Source organism: Eurypyga helias, unplaced genomic scaffold (assembly GCF_000690775.1).
Source record: "Eurypyga helias isolate BGI_N326 unplaced genomic scaffold, ASM69077v1 scaffold10449, whole genome shotgun sequence".
In the NCBI taxonomy this organism is placed as follows: domain Eukaryota; kingdom Metazoa; phylum Chordata; class Aves; order Eurypygiformes; family Eurypygidae; genus Eurypyga; species Eurypyga helias.
Window position 1 is genome coordinate 1 of NW_010273953.1, and position 21,348 is coordinate 21,348.

The 21,348-nt window shown below is 41.8% G+C and overlaps 1 protein-coding gene across 1 annotated transcript in view; it reads right to left on the reverse strand.

Moving 5' to 3' along the window:
- Positions 1-2,625: 2,625 nt before the first annotated feature.
- Positions 2,626-21,348, reverse strand: part of PNPLA8 (patatin-like phospholipase domain containing 8) — a 38,819-nt gene continuing 20,096 nt past the window's right edge. Inside the window, exons 8-9 of the mRNA XM_010159663.1 lie at positions 4,974-5,169; positions 2,626-2,900 (exon numbers count right to left, since the gene is read on the reverse strand). Coding sequence (XP_010157965.1) covers positions 2,626-2,900; positions 4,974-5,169 — 471 coding nt within the window. The remainder of the gene's footprint in view (positions 2,901-4,973; positions 5,170-21,348) is intronic.

The window sequence follows — 21,348 nt, forward strand, 5'->3', positions numbered from 1 at the left end:
TGCTGACTGGGGCTAAACCAGGACACATACTTAGCCAGCCCCAGTTCCTCTACAGTTCTCCTTATTCCATCCCTAAATAGTTTCACTTCATATGCAGTTCTGTAGGAACACATCCATGATAGCCGGGATTCCTTGCAAACTGCTAACAGGTTTTTCAGAAGTAACTAAGACCCAACTACAGCTGGAATGACAAAACTGTTGCACCTGCACATTTTAAAGTGGTTTTGGGGGGAGGGGAGGGGAAGGGAGCAAACTCCCAATTAGTGCCTGATAGACAGTGCAGCTCTTGCAGCGCTGAGGATCAAAGAGTGCTATTTGAAAGGATTCAATACCTGCATCTTGTGAATTTATACACACAGTGGCCTAAATCAGTCTGAATTAATTACTCTAGAGCTCAACCCAATTCCACGTGTACTTTTAAAAGCCACACCTAAGAAAAATTGCTACAGCAGTAAGAGGAGGAAAAAGGGTGAATGAAGCAGCTTCCAGCAAAAAGTGTAACCACAACTCCAGAATTTTTAAAAACGTTAAAAACAGCTTATGTCCCAATGACACTTTGGAACCTCATCAGCAAAAACAAGCCAGAGAACTGAGGGAGCACCAGAAAAGTGTCCTCAGCATCAGAAGAATATTGACTGGTTGGAGCGAGTCCAGAGGAGGCCACGAAGATGCTCAGAGGGCTGGAGCACCTCTGCTATGGGGACAGGCTGAGAGAGTTGGGCTTGTTCAGCCTGGAGAAGAGAAGGCTCCGGGGAGACCTTATTGCAGCCTTCCAGTACCTGAAGGGGCTACAGGGAAGCTGGGGGGGGACTTTTTACAAAGGCCTGTAGTGACAGGACAAGGGGTAACGGGTTTAAATTGAAATCAGGGAGGTTTAGATTAGATATCAGGAAGAAGTTCTTCACGGAGAGGGTGGTGAGGCACTGGAACAGGTTGCCCAGAGATGTTGTGGATGCCCCATCCCTGGATGTCTTCAAGGCCAGGCTGGACAAGGCTTTGAGCAACCTGGAAGGTTGGTCTAGTGGAAGGTGTCTCTGCCCATGGCAGGGAGGTTGGAACTAGATGATCTTTAACGTCCCTTCCAGCCCAAACCATTCTATGACTCTATGAAAAGTATGAGTATCTGAGTAAAACAACACAGGTAGAAATTAAAAACACATCAGATTAAGAAGAGAACAGCCCACAGCAGTTTTCTTGCACAGAATACTATGTAGCAGCTGCTAAGACAACGAAGGATCTTAGCTGTCTTCCTCAAAGTTCCTGTCCTAAATGCAGCCTAATAACACTGTCAATGTTATAAGACGACAAGCACCGAAGGCAACTGTCACAGTAAATGTTATTTTTAGCAGGTAATACAATGGCAGGTGATTAGTCCCAAAAGGCAAAGTGACAAATACACTGGTGTTTTTTTTTTTTTTTGTAAGATTGGACATTTTATCTACTGCATAAAACATACACTTTATCTAGTGAATATTTCCATGTACTGTAGCTGTCTACTATGAAGCAAAACCTCACCCAGAAAGCTGTCAAGGAGTCTTACTACTGGGTACGTGCCCAGTGCGTGACAGCCACTGTGTCAACTCAAACGTCGCTGCAGTCATACTGTTTCAAGGAACTCACGCGTAACTTCCCACTACTGAAAATGCTGTTGGCTGATGTCCTCTGTCGTCATGGCTTAACACCCCACCCTCCCTGACGTATGAAGAAAGTCGTGAAGGAACGAGTAAGACTGCAGTAAGCTCCAAGTGTAACTTCACAACTCTGCGGTAATTTCAAGAGGATGCATGTATGAAAGTTAAAAGACAAAAGAAAATTCGTGATTTATTCTTTCATGTATCCACTGCTGATTTTTTCTTGACTAGAGACACCCTAAGTTTGGCATCCAAAACTGGAGCTGCCCTGGTAAGCTTCCAACTCACTAAGTGAACTGTTTCAAGACTTTATTTTCTTTATCCTGTGCCAGCAACAGCGGCTCAAGGGAAGTTTTGGGACTTGGGATTATTTTCATATCATGAATGAACCCATCTTGAAGGTACCCCGATAAAAAACAATAAGCAGCAAGTCCTAAAAATATCCATTAAATCTGATAATTTAATATGCCATCTGTAGTCATCCAAACATCTTACTCAATACTTTTATGTACAAAACCACTGAAAATAAAAAAAAGAATTTAAATGTTATCTTTCCAATGTAAAAGTGCAATTAACACAGGCAAGGTTTTTGTAAGAACATGTCTGTTAAGGTCACTGGCTACGTAAGAGCCTAACAGGTACACCGCCTACGCTAAGGTGAACGAGGATCTCATTTCTTGTTGTTTTGAATAAGCCTGGTAGTTGCCACCATAATCACTGTACATACACCCAAAAATGCCGAGCACAACTGTTTGCATAATTTTCAGTGACAGCGACTTTTAACAAAGTAGAGCAACGGTAAGATCCATAAAGCTCAAAAGATAATTAACACCATAAAACCTCGTATTGAGTAAGCGTGCACAAATTGCTGTCTCCAGGGTTCCGGTAGCTTTTCAAAGATGTCATTCGCCCTCAACAAACATTCTCCCCGTACGTTACTGAATGGATCTTCTGGTATGAGATTTACATTTATGAACTTCTATGCAGTACGTATTCACAATTTGGAAAGATATGGAAGGCCTTCGTACATGTCAGCCTTTAATCTTATCCAGTCCTGAAGTCTCTGCAAAGCTGTTTTTTCTTGTGTTAATATTTTTGCAGCTTTTCTCAGTTTTTCTTCGTTTCGTTCTAAATAACGGATACCATCTGTCTGCAGCTGATTGAGTTTCTCTTTACGGCTCTCATCCAGAGCGATGTCTTCGTTCATGAGAGGGTTGAATCTGAAGTAAGTATCTGGAGGCAACAGCGCATCCAGCATGGTGTGCACCTCTGCAGTGAAACAAGGGAAGGAAGCGGTTACGCGTACGTGAGACGGACCAACAACCCTCCAGCCGCTGAGCAATAAGTGCTCCGGAGTGACGCCGTAAGTGTAAACACGTGCTGCTTTGCTGAGTACGTGGTTTTCCACAACTACCTCCTTATCAACCCCCCTTTCTCATCTGAAGGTTTGCAAGTGACCCGGTAGCTGTTTACTCTGGAAAAGCTTCATCTTTTATTCCCAGACAACCTCACTGATATGACAATTAAGAAGGTCCTGCAGCGATCCAGATTTTTAGTTACATGTACATGTGTGCTGGGTCCAGTGCCACGACAACATGCCATTCCTTTGCAAATGAGAATGCATTCTGAGGAGCAGGAACATGACCTATGTACTCCCGTGCAGGGTATCCATGGCTTCTTACACTCAGTACGGATGGAAGCAGGTATTAGGAAACCGACAGCTACAGATTCTACTCTAATCTCAAGGACTGCAGTAAAAAATATGTCGTTTCAGAGCTTTCTCTTGTTTGCAACTCATTTTTTTATATCTTACTAAAGACTTGGGGTTTGAGTTTAACATTCATTTAAATACGTTAAAGTACAACGGTTCAGTCAACTAGTACAATAATAAACTGGCTATGTAAGGTATTTGCATGTTCCTCTCTTTTATAACCTATTTTGTCTCTCCTTTTAGATCTCTATCCATTGGCTCCCTTAAAATTACATTTCTATGCCTTTGTCCGCCTTCTGTTCTCTTTTATTTCCATCATCTTTGCACTCTTACCATGCTTCCCCATTCTCTTACTGCTATATAAAAACTCTGAAGTGAAAAGCACATCCTGGGTATGACTACGGCAAAAGGCTGTTGTTAACCCGAAATCTTCCCTGCTTTGTCCCTCCTCCTGTACATTCTTCAGCTGTGTCTCTGTTCTCGTCTCACCACATCCAGTCCTTCTTGCCCTATTTAATACTCTCCTCTTTTCCTCCTTAGGATAACTTCCCATTTGCTCAAATCCACTCTCCTCTCTTTCCATTTCCTCTCCTTTGGTCTCCACAATAAACTTTCCTTCCCTCCTTTTCCCCAAATCAAATTTCTTGTCTGATTTTTCTGCTGCAATGAAATTTTTCTCCCCTTGGTAAAATCTCTCTCCTTCCTGCAGTTCCCGCTGCCTTTCCAGGACTGTGCAAAAAACCAACGGCAGCCCAAGATCTAGCTTTCTGTTATTAGTGACAGTTGACCCGGATCATGCAGCAGGGGCTGCAGACTCTAAGAGTACTTCTTGCTCCCTGGCTTTTTACAGTATCAGTTCCCGCTGTAAGAGGAAAACAGCATCTGCACATCAGCATTTCCTCCTTTTATAAAGACAAAACAGATGTAAACTGCTCGTAACAGAGTTCCACTGTACTCCCATCCTAGGAACAGGGTTTATTTTGGAAAACACATGCGTGGCTCCCTTTGACAGCAGTGGGAATCATGACCATCAGCAGATACAGCCTAGTCCTTTGAAAACTGGAAAAGGACAGAACTATAATACTTTTTCTGAAGTTTCTGAAAACCAACTGATGTTCTATATTAGCTATTAAGCATTTCCGTTTATGGAAAAAACAAACCAAATACAATAATATGCTATTTTTCCACTGAAATGAATTCCTGAGTATGCCTTTATTCTGAGGCACAAATAAAAACATATCACTGTATAAATTCTGTTGGACCACCACTGTAATGCTGATAAGCCTTGAGGTATTTTTTATCTTCAGTATACCTAGGTCATCAACCTCACATTAACAGTTGAGAACTCGTCAATTAAAACTGCTTAGCCCCAGCGTAGTGAGGGTGAAGACTCGGGGAGAGGAGGCAAAAAACGCACTCATAGTGCCATCTCCAGAAAACCTGTAATACCAGTACCAGAATAACGACTGATGGGTGACGGAGCGACAGGCTTCAAGCAGTTTCAATGGGGCGGGCAGAGAGGAGAAAGGGAAAGACACAAAAGGTCGCAGACTGCTCTCCAAACCGAAACTACAATGCTAAGAAACATTAAAAACCCGAGAACAGTCACAACACGTGTGTAAAGAACCAACCTTCCGTGTCAGTTGCGCTGCTGATCACATTGGTCAGCTTGGCTTTCAAACTGGTATACGTGAGGTTCGTCTTTCCCTCACTTTCGTACCGACCCGTGCCCAGCGATATCAGACACTGCAGCGGAACGTTTGGCCACAGGCACTTGCACTCGTGAACAGCCAGCGCAGAAGGGTTATTTAGAAGCAGACCTCCATCCTGTAAAGCAAACACAAATGTCAGTACTAGACAGAACATACAGTCGTAAGAGGAACTGCTATAAAGTAAACCCACGTAATGCTAACACACAAAATCAATTAAAACAAGCATTAATTTCCATCTTTGTGCAACTGCTCTGTGGGTGCAATGCCACAGCTGCACAGCTGGGCACAGTTGCCTTCTGAGGACATTTTAGGAAAGACAGATACACCTACTGACAATTTTTTAAACAGCCAAAAGGTCTGCATCTTAAACCTTTCATTCCTGGTATTACAAAGATATATTGCAGAAAAAAATCCAGTCACTACCTGCAGATTCTTAAAAAAAAAAAGAAAAAAAAAAGGACCACCTAAGCTTGGCCAAAGCCACTTCATAAGCACGGTCATTACAAATGATGCTACAGCCTGCATTTAAGGCTTGGAAGATCACCTCATCAGTTAGGTTGGAAGGGACCTACTGAGCTTTGCTGGTCCAAGCCCTCTGCCCAAACAGGATCACCTGGAACACAATTCCCAGGGCCACAGCCAGTTGGGTTTTAGAGTATCACCACAAATGGAGACCCTAAAAACACTCTGGGCAACCTGTTCCAGTGTTTGACCAGTGTACTGGGTTTGCATGGCAAGGTTTTGGGAACAGGCGGCTATGGGGGGTGGCTTCTGTGAGAAGCTGCCAGAAGCTTCACCTGTGTCCGACACAGCCAACACCAGATGGCTCCAAGACAGACCTGCCGATGGCCAAGGCCATCAGCGATGGTGGTAGCATCTCTGGGATAACACAGTTAAGACGGGGTGGGGGGGACCAAACAGGGAAAAGCAATTCCAACCAGAAAGAGTGAGAATATGGGAGAGAAACAGCTCTGCAGAAAACAGACAGACAGTGCAGAAAGACAAGGGAGGAAGTTTGCCACAGCATAGATTCCCCAGCAGTCCGTGGTGCAGACCATGCTGAGGCCGGCTGTGCCCCTGCAGCCATGGAGGGTCACATGGGAGCAAAGACCCCCACCCTGCAGCCCAGGGAGGACCCCACACCGGAGCAGGGGGTTGCCCAAAGAAGGCTGTGACCCCGTGCTGGAGCAAGCTGCTGGCAGGAGCTGTGGAAAAGACTCACACTGGAGGAGTTCATGAAGAACTGCAGCCTGTGGGACAGACTCAGATTGGAGAAGTTTGTGGAGAACTGTCTCCCCAGGCTGGAGCAGGGGCAGAGTGTGAGGATCCCTTCCCTGAGGAGGAAGGAGCAGCAGAGACAACCTGTGATGGACTGGCCACAGCTCCCATTCCCTGACCCCGGCGCTGCTGGGGTGGAGAAGGTAGAGAAACGTGGAGCAAAGCTGAGTCTGGGAAGAAGCGAGGGGCAGGGGGAAGATTTTTAAGATCTGGTTTGTTTTGTCTCTCATTGTGATTCAAGTAATTTCCCCAAGTCCAGTCTGTTTTGCCCATGACGGCAATTGCTGAGTGATCTCTCCCTGTCCTTAACTCAAAAGCTTTTTGTTGTATGGTCTCTCCCCTGCCCAGATGAGGAGGGAGGTGACAGAGCGGCTTTGCTGGGCATGTGGCCTCCAGCCAGGATCAACCCACCACAACCACCCTCACAGTAATAACTTTTCTTGTGTTCAGATAGAATTTAATGTGTTTCAATTTGTGCCAACGTCTTTTGTCCTGCCAGTGGGCACTGCTGGGAAGAGTACTGCTCCCTCATCTCCATTTCTTCCCATCCTTTATTCCTACACACCTGTACGGCCTCTCCAGAGCCCTCTCTTCTCTAGGCTGAACACTGCCAGCTCTCTCAGACTCTCCTCCTGTGTGAGATGCTCCAGTCCCTTAATCAGCTTGGTGGCCCCGCGCTGGGGTCCACGTCTCTCTGTGCCGGGGATGAGGACGCAGCACTCCGGACGCAGCCTCAGCAGTGCAGATCACCTCCCCTGACCTGCTGGCAGCACCGTTCCCAGTGCAGCCTAGGGTGCTGTTGGCCTCCCTTGCCACAAGGGTGCATTGCTGGCTCACGTTCACCTTGGTGTCCACCAGGTCCTTCTCTGCCAAGCTGCCTTCCACCCGGGCAGTCCCCAGCGTGGGTTGGTGTGGCGTTAGTCCTCCCCAGCTGCACAGCTCTGCCCTTCCCCTTGCTGAACTTCATGAGCATCCTCCAGCCTCGAGGTCCCCCTGTGTGGTGGCCCAACGACCTGGTGTGCCAGCCATTCCTCCAGGTTTCTATCATTCATGAAGCTCCTGCAGGTACACTCTGTCCCACCATCCAGGTGATTAGTGAAGCTGTTAGAGTAGTGGCCCCTGGGGTACACCTCTAGTGACTTGCTTCCAACTGGACTTTGTGACCCTGATCCCAACCCTCTTGGCCTGGTCATCCAGCAAGTCTGCAATCCACCTCACTGCTTATCTAACCGATGCTCTGCCAGCTTGTCTGGGATGTTAGGGGGGGAGAGTGTCACAGGCTTTACTGAAGTTGAGCTAAACAACATCCACCGCTTTCCACTTGTCCTCCAACCTAGTCATCCCATTGCAGAAGGCTACCAGGTTGGTCAGTCACGAGTTCCCCTTTGTAATCAATGCTGACTACTCACAGTCACCTTCTTCGTCCCTTCTTTGGACAAAGGACAAAGACATCCTTGCCAGGAGGATTTCCTCCATCACCTCCCGAGGTACTGGGCTGAGGCCAATTAGCCTGTAGTTCCACAGAGGTTTCTTCTTGACCTTCCTGAAGATAGGACAGTATTTGCTCTGCCAGTCACTATGATTATTTAAAGACTTGCCTCGCAGTGGCATCAGCCAGCTCCATCATCACTCATGGGTACAACCCATCAGGCCCTATGAATTTATGTATATTCAGTTTCTTTAACTGCTCCCAAACCTGGTTCTCCTCCACCAAGTACAAGTCCTCTGTGCACCAGACCTTCCTCTAGCTTCAGGGGCCTGGGTTCCCCAAAAGCCATTTTTACTGGGAGAGACTGAGACAAAGGCAGCATTAAGCATCTCCACATCAACTGTAACCAGCTCCTGTGCCCTATTCAGTAGCAGGCCCACATTTTCCCTACTCTTCTTTTGCTGTTTATGTACTTGAAGAATCCTCTGCTGCTGTACTTCACATCCCTCTCCAGATTCAACTCCAGGCCAGCTTTTGCTTTCCTAACCCCATCTCTGCAAGACTGGGCAGGAGCTCCCCACTCCTCCTGGGTCACCTCCCCCTGCTTCCACCTTTTGTACTCTTCCTTTCTATGTCTGAGTTCTGTTAGGGTCTCCTTGCTCATCCATGACTGCCACCTTCACTTCATTTCCTGCCTGTTGGGATTGGTCGCTTTTTGAGCAGGGAGGAAGTCATCAGTGACTATCAGCCAGTTCTGGACTTCTCCTCTGTTCAAGGCCACGGCCCATGGGATTTTTCCAAGCAGAGCTCTGAAGAGGATGAATTCTGCTCTTCTGAAACCCAGGGTCTGTAGTCCTCCTGTTTTCCCTGCCCCCTTCTCTTAGGATCTTGAACTCCATCATCTCACAGTCACTGTAGCCAAGCCTTTCTTTAACTTTCATGTCCCTGACCAGTTCTTTATTCTCCATCAAGCACCAGACCCAGCAAAGCACCTTTCCTTGTTGGCTCCTCCATTAGCACTCCCAGAAGTTATCATCGACACACTTGAGAAGTCTCCTAGGTCACTCGAGCCCTTCTGCACTGCCCTTCCATCAGGTATCAGGACGATTCGAGTTCTGCCTGAGGACCAGGCCCTGGGAACGTGAGGCCTCAGTTGTCTGAAGATCAGAACTCAGACAAAGACTAGCAGGAACAAAGGCTACTCTTCTAAGGCTGGAATACAGGGGAGACAACTTTTACTAGCAACATGTCAAAAGTGTAGGTGAGGAGTCTGGGCTAAAATACTTTAGGACTGGTAAGTATCAGTATGACTGACACAGTCTGAGAAGCATTCCGACAAGAGATTTGCTGGATCAAAACCTCCAAGAAGTATGTTCAGCACTTCTTGGAAGTAAAATGGTCTTCATTCCAACTAAGAAATAGTTTACTTTGAATTTAACATGACTTTCTATATTGGGAATACCTTAAAAAGAGCAGTTAAAGGCAAAACTTAAGCTGAAAACATTATCAGCAGCAGAGATGAAGATCTTTAGAGCCATTCAAAATCTACGTGAAGAAACCATGTAAACCAGGAAAGAAACGGAATATGGACTACCATAAGCACTACGCAAAAGCTCCCTGAACTCGTTATAACCCACACCTGACAGTGACATTACATGAAAATTTTAAAAAGCCACTCAGGAATAGCTTAGAATAAAAAATATCTTGGGTTGATAAACATTTTACAGTAACCCCTTTTAACTACAGCTGTGCTAGATAAATAAGACAAAACAGGATTACTGAGCTAAGTTTTTGGAGTTCTTTTTTTTAATTAAGCTTTCATTTCAACCTACAAAAAGCTCTTTGAACTCTTTCTGGATCCTGCCCACTTTGCTCAAAACCCTGCTAAAATGAATGGCCTTTTCAGTGCCTATTATCCTCTGCTTATGTTTAAATTAGCTTCTACACAGAAAATTAAACACAGTTTTTGTCTTTGATATAATTCCCTATGAATCAATCTAAAATCTTAATAGTTATCTTTGTGGTGCTTACTTTTTTTGTCTTTAAAGCCTAGATTACAAACATGCTCACCCAAGAATTTTCACTAATCTTGTCAATATAATTTAATTAAACATGACTGCTTCACCATGGGAAAGTTAGTGTCATCAAAAGCAAGGGTGAGTTATCATATTCTGTAATACTAGAATACTACATTTTTGTCATACTGACAAAGCAGAGCAGAGGAACGTAATGCACACATAACCATAACAAACAAAAGCAAGCACTAGTGAAGTGATTTTTGGAAATACTGCAAAAGTAGATAGTTGTGATGAAGCCTGTCTTCAAGGCCAGGCTGGATGAGGCTGTGCGTAACCTGGTCTAGTGGAAGGTGTCCCTGCCCATGGCAGGGGGGTTGGAACTAGATGGTCTTTAAGGTCCCTTCCAGCCCAAACCATTCTGTGATTCTATGATTCTAAGATTAGGGAAAGTAGGCAAACTAGTTTCAAGCTCCACTGTACATTCTACAGAATGACTGCGGGGAAGTTTCACATGTCGAACCTTCCATGAACGAAACCGTATTTACCCAATAAAGCATTTTAGAATGAACGTTAAGTATAGTGATCAGCAAATGCCAACACTAACAAGATATGCATTGACAGAACGCAACCTCCGAACTGTACAAATACTGCGAACAGTCCTTCTGCCCATTATCTATCGTATGGAATGTGTTTTTCAGGACATAATTTATAATTGAAAAGCATGTATTTCCTGGACACACACTACCACGGCACAACTCTGATCTCCTAAAGCCTTCACATGAACAGAAGGATATAAACCAAAAAGGATCTTTATACCACATACAATGGTGTAGAAGTCCTGTTGATATAAAGTGGTGTTTTAAATACTATAAGCTTCAGATACAATGTGAATTCTAGAAAGCAATGCTGACCATGCCCAACACTTTTTGACAGGCTGCAACGTATTCAAATGTCCCTCCTTTCATCTGTATTATTAGATATACTGCTATGGTATTGTACTGTCTGTGTGCACACAAAAGAAGAGAGACAATATGAACAGTGTGTTAAAACTACCAGATTATCAACATACACTTCAATTTAAAGCAAAACCAGTAGGTCAAGCAAAGTGATTATCCCCTTTTAATCAGTACTCATGAGGTAAACCTTGAATACTGAGTACAGTTTTGAACATCCAGGTAACAAGGCACTGAAAAATTGGAATACGCACAGTACAGTATCACTAAGATGGTTTCTGGGCTGAAGGACATGAGAAGTGTAGAGAACTGGGTTTGCTTAACCTGGAAAAAAAGGAAAGCCAAGGAGGAATCTAATTACAGTCTTCCACCACCTAAAGGGGGAGAAGACACAGCTGGTCTCTTTCAAGAAGTGCAGACTATGAGCTAGAGAAGCCATGGAATCACAGAAGAGTTTGGGTTGGAAGGGAGCTTTAAAGGTCACCTGGTCCAATCCCCTTGCAATGAGCAGGGAACTCCATCCTTGGATATTTTCAAAACTCAGCTGGGCAAGGTCTTGAGCAACCTGACCTAACCTTGAGGTTTATCCTGCTCAGAACAGGAGGCTGGACCAGATAACTGCCTAAGGCCCTGTCCTCCTCCACTTTTCCTAAGATTCTGCTCTAAAGAAAAACTGGATGAATCACAGATTACCTTGATTTAAACTTTAAAACTAAATTACATCATAAAAGCCATTCTTAGTAGAAATTGAACTTTGTTAATCGACTGCACTTTCCATAGGCAACTCAAACCTTGGAATCCGTAACTGAAAGGGTAACTTACAGGAACTCTTCAGATGACTAAACTGCTGACCAACATCCACAAATACGTACAATTGTCCCGAGCTCTGACACAGGACTCAGTGTTGGGCAAACGGCCAGAGCAGATCCCTCATTCTCTTTGTTCTCCCATTCTTACACTGTCTGGCCTTCCCTACATTGCACCATTTCTTCCCACTTAGCAAATTCCCAATCCATCTGCAAACTCTTTTTCACTTCCCAAACATACATGAGTCACTCCCTTTTGCATTCTTCAGTGCCACTAAGGTCAGTACTTGTCTTCATATTCTGAACTTTGCAAAACTTAAGCTAATTTGCTGGCAGGACACCGAACTCAAGTACCACAGTAGAAACGTTAACGCCAGTAAGCACTGAAATTCTCCTCATATCATGCAGGTAAACAGTAGGGAAAAAGGCTTTTTTTAAACATTTCAAATAAAAATAATGGAAATAGTCCAATAAATTAATCTTAAAATTGAGCTTAATCCAGATAAAATGAGGCTCGTTAGCAAAGCAGTGAACTCGGGGACTGGGACATGACTTTCAGTCTTTTGCCAAAGGCTTTCCAAGCATTAAGCATTCAATTGTTATGTTGTGTTTAATATTTTATCAGCTCACTCCCAAGTGAACTCAATGAAAATTTTTTTTCATGCAGATTTTTCCAAGAAATTCCCCATGCAACGGTAACCATATTTTTAGGGCTTGCTGGTTACTAGCCAGAAACCAGCTACATAAAGCTGTAGCTAGTATTTCGTATACGTTTTCTGACAGTTGCAAAACAGGCAGGGAAAGCTCCCTCATGATTTGACTACAGATCATAAATTATTTAAAGCAGGAAAAATGCACCTTTTGTAACCACATGCTCCAATGAAAACTCTCTGGTGAAGATACCCTGCTGGCCCAGTTCTGGGAACAATAAAAGGCCTGGTTAAACAGGCCATGAGTTAGATGGGTGCAGATTCTACAATCAGAAGGAAAACACATTGGGAAATCTCAATGAAAACAAATGCTCCAGCCCACTGGGGAGCCTGGTAGCACAGCACCTTCTGACAATCCTGTCCCGTTTGAATGATTATGATGAACGTGCATGAAGTCACCACTCAAATATTTAAGTCAGAAGTTTAGAACCAATTATTTTAATGTCTTAATTTTAAAAACAGATCAGTTCGAACCACACTTTACCACAGGCAGTTGTTTCTGACAAGTAGAGCATACCCTGTGCACTCATAGGCTATTGCATTTCTTACTTTCGTCATGTGCCTTGTAGTCGTTCTGTGTAACGTCCTGTGTGCTGCACAGTTTCACTTAAATGTTGCTAAGCTTTGTGAAGAAAATAATCTAGCACTGGATGAAGGATATATAACTTAAGCAAGCCAAGTCTGATATTTGGAAGCTGAGTGTTGGTTCCATAGTAACCATTTCACCTCACTGCCTATGCAGACATGCTCAGCATTTTAGTTCACTTTTGCAGACTTGCTCTGTTGTTTACTTTCATTGTCTTTGTGAAAAAGTGGAGGCAGAGTTAGTCCTGGGCTATCACAGGCTAGGACAAGACAGGCTAAGATTCTGAATCGACCTGTGAAAAGCATTTTTCAGATTCTCTGTTAAAGCCAACATAACAATAATAAACATGCAGATTAAGGGCAGGGCTTATTGCTTCAAACGAGGGGTTTGAAGAGTTGCTGCACTATTACAATGGGTTGCTGCTTAGAAAAATTAAAGTAACTACGCTAAAAATATTTACTCGAGTTTCCCCAAGTAAAACAGGTATGCCTTGCTGAGTCATTCTGAAAAATCAGCTCAATACACCTGCATAAGTAGCAGCCAATTTCCTCAGCGTAGAAGACAGCAATGAGAAACAGGAGTTACGTCACTACCTGTAAGATCTACGTACAGATAATGTCAAGATTGACACCCTTACTCCTCTCATTGCACTGTATACCTAGCGCCATTATGAGAACGTTAGGATACTCAAATTAAAGCTTTAAGGCTTGCTCAGTCAAACATCACTGGGCCACAGATTTACAGTCTTTAACATATGCTGGGGGGGGGGAGGGGGGAAGGAATCTATACATTCAGATTTAACTGTGAAGTAAACTAGCCCCTATAGAGTTCAGGACAAATATATTACCCTCAATACAAAGCTTAAATGATCACCTTGTTCTGTTAAATACATACAAAAATGTTTGAAATATTACATTAATTATGGCTCTTCCCCTTGAGAGTAATCAGTCAGCCTGGTCACAGCTGAAACTGTTGAAGAAGAGCTGCCCGCAAGTACAGGAAATCTTTATGTCCCTTCACAACCTATTCTGACCCCACAGAATATATGTTTTATAAACCTGGAACAGTATAGTAGTAGAATTGTTTCCTCTTTATCTTGGTGACAGCGATATATGGCGGTGACAGTATTTCTAACAGATCTCTGCATACAATGACCTACAGTTATCTTTGTACAACTATTTAATGCAATTTCTGTAGAGAGATTCCCCCTGCTTCATACTCAAGCGATAGGGATGCTACTGGCATAAAATTTATGATGCAATCTGCACGTAGCAGGTTCCCAGAGGGCCTCAATTGGTAGCAGATATTAATGCAATCTTCCTATACACCAAATTTCGAACTATTTTGGAATCAGTTCATTCTGATTCCAAGGAGAGTCAGAGATGCTCCTTTAAATTCCTGAAATAAACATCTTGTGCTCATTACATTGTAAGGCTATCTCAGAATTATGATTTCCCTTCAGACACTATAAAAACAAACACGTTAGATCTGTGACAAGTAACTGCTCAAGTGTGCACTGAGTGATTTCCCTTAAACCAGCTAATGGAAAAATTCATTAGAAAATGTTTGGACAGAAAATGAAAATTAAATTATTTGTATTTACATTATTGAACGGCACCAAAATTAAAATTTCCATTACTGGTGCCTTTGACAGTTTAAAAAAAACCAGAAGGTGCATTAGCTAGCTCAAAATTTTACTGAAAAGCTTCCTTTCCAGTATGACTGTTCTCTCATACAGTATTTACCATTTTTTTCCTAAAAGTTAGCAACAGACCGTACACTGTATGCATACACACAAATGTTGCACTAAATGCTTCTGAGAGTTATCGGTACTACTGCTGTTATAAGCTATACATTTCATAATGTATTTTATCCCACCTTAGCCATGTTTGCTCTTGATGTCTCTTTAGAATGAATGGTTGGCTGAGGTAGACTGCTAGACGATTAAATTATTAACTCATCCCAGCTTGTAATTAACTCACAGAAAATAACCAGGTGCTCTGAAGACATAACTGAATTCATGTTCTTAAGTCAGATACGGAAAATGTACTCTTACATTGTACTGATAAGGATTCGCCAATTATCAGCAGACATCATAAAAGAAAAAATTATTGGGCAATAAAATATATTGTCGTTAACTGTGCACTGCAGATTTAATTACATGAATTCTGCAATGAACAACAGGACACATCACAAACAGTATTTTAACTGTGGTTCCCAAATGGTGAACTGCCTGCAATACTGCAAGCAAGGATCATAATGTGCAACCTAAGAGACAAAGCTGGCCTGTGGCTGCCTCTACTGGCCACCAACAAGGGTCGAGGTTGGGTTCTCTGTATGTTTGTGAGGCACAGGCAAGGTACAAGAGCACACCAAATAAAAATCCCTAACAAACAAAGCTGACCTAAAAAGCCACGGATCTGAATAAAATCCTTCTGGATTCAGATGATGCTAGGGGGCTCAAGTCTCGAAGGTTTGTCCTTTCTGACTACATTTATTTTAGGAAGCATGTAAAAACTCTATTTTCTATAACAGGATATATCTGACTAAGGTGAAAGCTCTATTATTTACACAGAAGAATCATATTACAATAAAACCAAACAAGAAATCGCAGATCCAGAGATATCCTAATCCTTATGAAAGCTGACCGTGTTAGATTTTCAACATTTCAAAATTCTTTAATTTTCACAGCTAACAATGTACATATTTTTAACACTCAATGTATTTTTACATCAATAACCTAAGTAATATTACTTACTGTTATTAGTTTTGCTAAATAACTGGTCTATGCTTTTAGCTATCAAGAATACTAAAATGACAGGAAATTCAAAATGCTTTTGAGAAAAATACAGAAGAGTATGAAGACTAGTAGTGACTCACAGGGAATCCAGATGACTCATTATTGGATATATCACTGATAAATCCTATTCAAAACCTACTGGTTATTAATCTGTTTAAAACTGTACAGTAACCAAAATGTTGTAAGCAAACTACAGACAACTTCTAAAACTAAATATATTGTAGACTCCACAAATTTATTTTTGAATTTCATACTGTACCCTCAAACTGAAATTGGATTTCCCCTAAATCCCCTTCTTTTACAAAGCCATGTAAACCATTGCAACAGAAACAGAGCAGGTTCACAACTAAAGGATTTGACCTTAAAATGGATAAAGCTTAAGGAAGAGAACTAATCATTGGAGATAATTAATGTGAACAGTTCAGGATTTGGGTATGAACTAGCTCGTATATGTATCTACAGAGTGGGGTGGGGGCAAAAGAACTGAAGGAGAAGTTCTGCATTTTCATGAGCCCTCTAAATGAAAGCACTAGCACAGAATGATTTAACCATCTATATACGAAGTAGCTGTTGAAAAGGCATCTGTAATTTTAAGTTGTACCTTCCTCTGAACCAGAAAATACATGACACAGTTAAGACATCATCTAGAATACAGTGATCCAGCCTGATCAAATTAACTTCTCCGAACTGGGCTTCTAATTTAGAAATGCTAATTTTGAATCTGGTATATCATTCACCTTTGCACAGTACGTCTTGGGTCATGCCAGAACATACTGAATAGTCCAGTTTCAAGAAAGATTACTCTAGGGAAGGACTCATGCTGGAGAAGTTTGAGGAGGACTGTCACCCGTGGGAGGGACCCCACACTGGAGCAGGAGCAGATTGTAAGGATCCCTCCCACTGAGGAGGAAGGAGCAGCAGAGACGTGTGATGGACTGACCACAACCCCATTCCCTGTCCCCCTGCACTGCTGGGGGAGTGGGGAGGAAGAGGTAGAAAAAAGGGGAGCAAAGCTGAGCCCAGGAAGAAGGGAGGGGTGGGGGAAAGGTGTTTTTAAGACATGATTTTGTCACTCATTATCCTACTCTGATCTGATTGGTAACAAATTAAACTGATTTCCCCAACTCAAGTCTGTTTTGCCCGTGAAGGTAATTGCTGAGTGATCTTTCCCCGTCCTTGACTTGACCCATAAGCTTTTTGTTGTATGTTCTCTCCCCTGCCCAGCTGAGGAGGAGAGTGATGGAGCAGCTTTGATGGGCATCTGGTCTCCAGCCAGGGTCAAGCCACCACAGAGTGAAAATCAGAAATTTTATAGCCATGAGAAAAATGAAGTACCTTCTTGAAATAAGTTTCTAAAAGGGTAGCAACAAAGGCAGCTATACATGTTTATGAACTACAGTCTATGATGCAGTTGGCAACCATGACAGAGGACTGAATTTGACCTGAGGGAAACTGTTTCATTATATACTCCCTCATCTTTTTTTTTCCCCTAAGGAAATGCCATCTGAAATAATTCTGAAGTCTGTAGCCAAAAATCTAAAATCTATCTGCTACTAAAAACAGCAGTGTAAATATATTCCCAGTACAAGAAACATTGCAAGGTGAAGAATCTTCTAAGAGATTGCCAACTGATTTGGGATTTGCAAAATTAACAGTATAGATTAATCCTTGTATTGGATGAGAAGCCCAGTACAGGAAATAGGGCTCAGACACTGTGCCCTTTTCCACTAATGGGAATGCACCAGGTATTGAACTAACTGACTTAGGAATAACTTCCATGTATGCAAAATGTGCCTATCACAGTACCAAGACCTGTATCCATGACAAAAAGAGGGCACTTTCCTAAACTACAGTACAGAAGGCAAATTAGAGGCTGGATGGTAGCTGACAAAGCATGAAGTGATTGTTTGCAGTAGGCACCAGACCGCCGTGTATCACGAAGAAGCTTTCCTTAGGGGAAGAGGTAACAGTATATCAATAGTCCCACTTCATTCTTAGGCTTTTATTTGCTATTAATATCACAAGGCTATTTCATATGGAAACACAGCCCCATTTAAGTCAGTATTAGACAAATATACAACCTGAGAAAAGAGAAATTACACGCTAGCACAAATTGTCAGTAAATTGTTCCTTGTGATCTCAGAAATGGTGGCCAGTAACATCAGAACTTGAGAACAGTAACCTGTAACTGACCGTCTGTACAGAGATTACCGAATTGATTCCGTTCTTAAATTTTCACTACACCAGCCTCTGCTTTGAGAAGATTTGTTTTATAGTAAATATTAGCTGTTAAAGAGTGTCACTAATTATGTACAGGCTCAGAAGTCTAAGCAAAAAAATTAAATGTAATACAGCTCACTTGGGAGTGAGGCTTGCTTCTTTTTAAATAAGCACTCTGAAAAACTACATTAGCAGAGCATCACTGAATCACTGAAGATAAAAATTATAATGCATCCAACTAAAATGCCTAAACAAAATATACTCTCCGTTCCATTTCACTACACAAATCTTCCAGTAACACCTCACTTAGCAACTCCCTGCAGGAACCTTGCAAGCAGTCTGCTCTGCTGAACACCAAGGGTGCAGTAACCACCGCAATTTCACGGAGGCTGGTAAACTGCATCACACCCGTCCACCTTCAGAGCTGCTAACCAAACCTCTAAAATCCGTAAGAGAAACCCACATATCCGTGTGGCTAATACATTCCAGTAAACTCCCTCTTCCTTAAACAGTAGGCGACATTGCCTCCAAGGCTGTAGGAAAATGTGTGTGGCAACAAGTAGGCAGAGAAACAAAGAAATACTTGTTTCCATCATTGTGAGAACAAGATACACCTATTAAACCGCCGTCTGTGTAAGCTCTGGTGCATACTGATCACTGTGGCATATCCTAAGAATGAAAAGAACTTCAATGTGACCTATATTCTATGTCTTCTTAGAGCCTGGGAAGCACCCTTGAATCTAATTTTAAAAGCTACCGTGTAAAACCAATTAGGGTAGGATCCACTAAGCGATTCACTTTTGAAGGCCTCTCCAGTAACAAGCTGCAAAGATGAAGTGGCTTTACAGATTTACTGCCTAATAAAAGGAAGGGAGAAGTTTGAAAAATATATAAAAATACGTATTGTCTTTTCTTTTGAATGAAGGTGAAAATTGAAATGTTAGTTACATCATATTATCGTACTATATATATTTTTTATTTCTAACCTGTATTGTCACCACACATCCTGTTACACCCACATTATTAAAACTTCACTAACAGATTAGCTGCTAATTCAGTTGCTTTGGTATCTGATCTTGTTCAAAACATGATCATTTGAACGCTACTGGAAGTCAGCATCAGCATTTTAATAAATAGAATTGCAATGCAGCAATAAAATAATGGGAAGCTGTGAAGAAAAAGGCGATCAAGTCCTTAGACTGAGTACACTTGATTTTTTTAAACTCACCAGCACCACACACACCACCACCAGCACCCCCCCGCTGCCCTTTTAATTAATCCTGTGGGACAAATTTAGTTTTACTGTAAAGCCTAGTAAATGAAGTGTGCATAATGATTTTGTTAAATCTTAAACTGCTCTTAATTAATTGGCAATTTCCTCAGCAGACTGTACTGTCTGCTGAAGTGACATTACCGAGTACCCCAGATGCTTTTCACACCACAGAAAAACAGAGGAACAGATACAAGAAACAACATCCCTTTGTGGGGAAGAGAAAAAAAAAAAAAAATCACTGGTTGTAAGAGGACTGGGGCAAGATTAAGCGACCCTCAGTGCTTCATAATAGATTTTAATATTAAAAAAAAAAGTGACATGTGGCAATACAGATTCTATATTGTAACAACATGACTTGGTCTCTCTCGACTTGCACAGTTCCTGGAGAAGCATGTTACAGGGATTAAATCCCTTTGAATGTTAATGTGTTCCTCTTTTGAACCACAAAGAATATTAATCCTCCTCCCCTCATCTACCAACAGCTGCACTATTTTTTCCTACTTGACACAGTGGAACCAGATAGCATGGCATGATTGACTTGAATGTAAATACTGCTATTTGGTTTTGAACTGCTCGCTTTTTGCGGAAATTTAACAAACCTAGCAGCAGCTCATCTGCAGCACAAATAAGAGTAGGTGTTCAGGCACCTAGAAATCTCTTTCCAAACAATCAGATCAGAATTGTAAAAACAACTTATTACCTTATTAATTAACACACTTTACAATGCCCTCGAATATTTACAGTGATGAGTACAGGAAGTCAGACTGGGATGTTCCCAGAGAGGGCATGAATGTGCGCACACAAATATAGAAATACATAGAGACTGCGGAAAAGTGAGTGTTAGAGAATGGGTACAGTTCAGTCCAGGCACAATTCCAGCATATACTTCTGCAGTTATACATAAAACCTTTAGGAATTAATCTCCACCCTACGCGTAACTCTCATTCAGCCACTTCATGCAGTTAATGAAAGGACTCCAATGTCAACAGAAGCTAGATAATATAAGACCAGAATATGGAGGCTGACCATAAAACAAATCCACTATCCATTATCCAAATAAGTATTTTCACACATTTTAAGTGTCCTAAGTCAGATCAACTGCCACAGTGCTTTTAATTTGGATTTAAATGTAGAACTGACTGATAAGGCAACGCAAAACCTGGTCTGTATATATAATCCTTTAGGGTCTCAAACTTCAAAGCCAGGAAACAAATCCCATTACATTTACTATTCTGAATTTTCACAGCCATTTTACAATCATTTTCACAATTTGGCTGTTTCTATTCTTTGAATTACTCAGAAATATCAACACTGCAGAAGCAGATTATATAAAAATTAATAAGAAACTAGCATGGTTTATGTTCAGAAAAGAGATTATGTTGATTAAAGGAAGTGTCCAATCCATTTAAAAAAAAAAATTCTCAAAAGACCATCTTTGTGACACTGTACTACAATACTGAAGCCTGTGGCATAAATTATTATTTATAGTTAACGTGTAACCTGCTGATGCACCTTACAGAATTTGTGGTACTATTGAGAATGTCTAACAATATTACACTTCATGTATTCTTGTAGTTCAAAACCAGCCCAACCTGCTAGATAGCAAAAAGGCTTAAAGTGAGCAGAAAGAGAAAAACAATTATTGCCACATAAACTACAAATTTTACTATCATACATGACCTGGCCAAGGAACTTAACATGAAAATTGCAGCATACTTTTAGAATGAATACTCTTAACAAAAATCTGCTCTCTCCTATTTAAGATATGAGCTGTAACTAAGGACTAAGAGTTACTAACACAGCTTTGTGATTAAAGTATTTCAAACAGAGATACGACTGCATTCATAATTCTATTTATTTTAAAATGTATTTATGCATATGTATTCTTTTCAATTCATGTTGAATAATTTAATGGAGATAAAACTCTTTATTACTTTGCATTTTCCACTGAGGTACCATTACACTCAAGAACATAAGGGTAACAGTCTGCCGCATGCATGAAGGCTCTTATCCCAGGGGTAAAACAAAGGAATTCAAGGTAGCTTGAATGTGTAGTGGTGGATTTATAATTCCAGACAGAAACCTGCATGAAGACAGTTATGCAGCATTTGCCACGTAGCCCCTTGCTAGCCGGCTGTCCATAAACAACGAAGCACATCCCACAGAAAATAAACTATTATGGCAATAGAGATGTGATAAGAGAAGTGTAATCTAGGGAAAG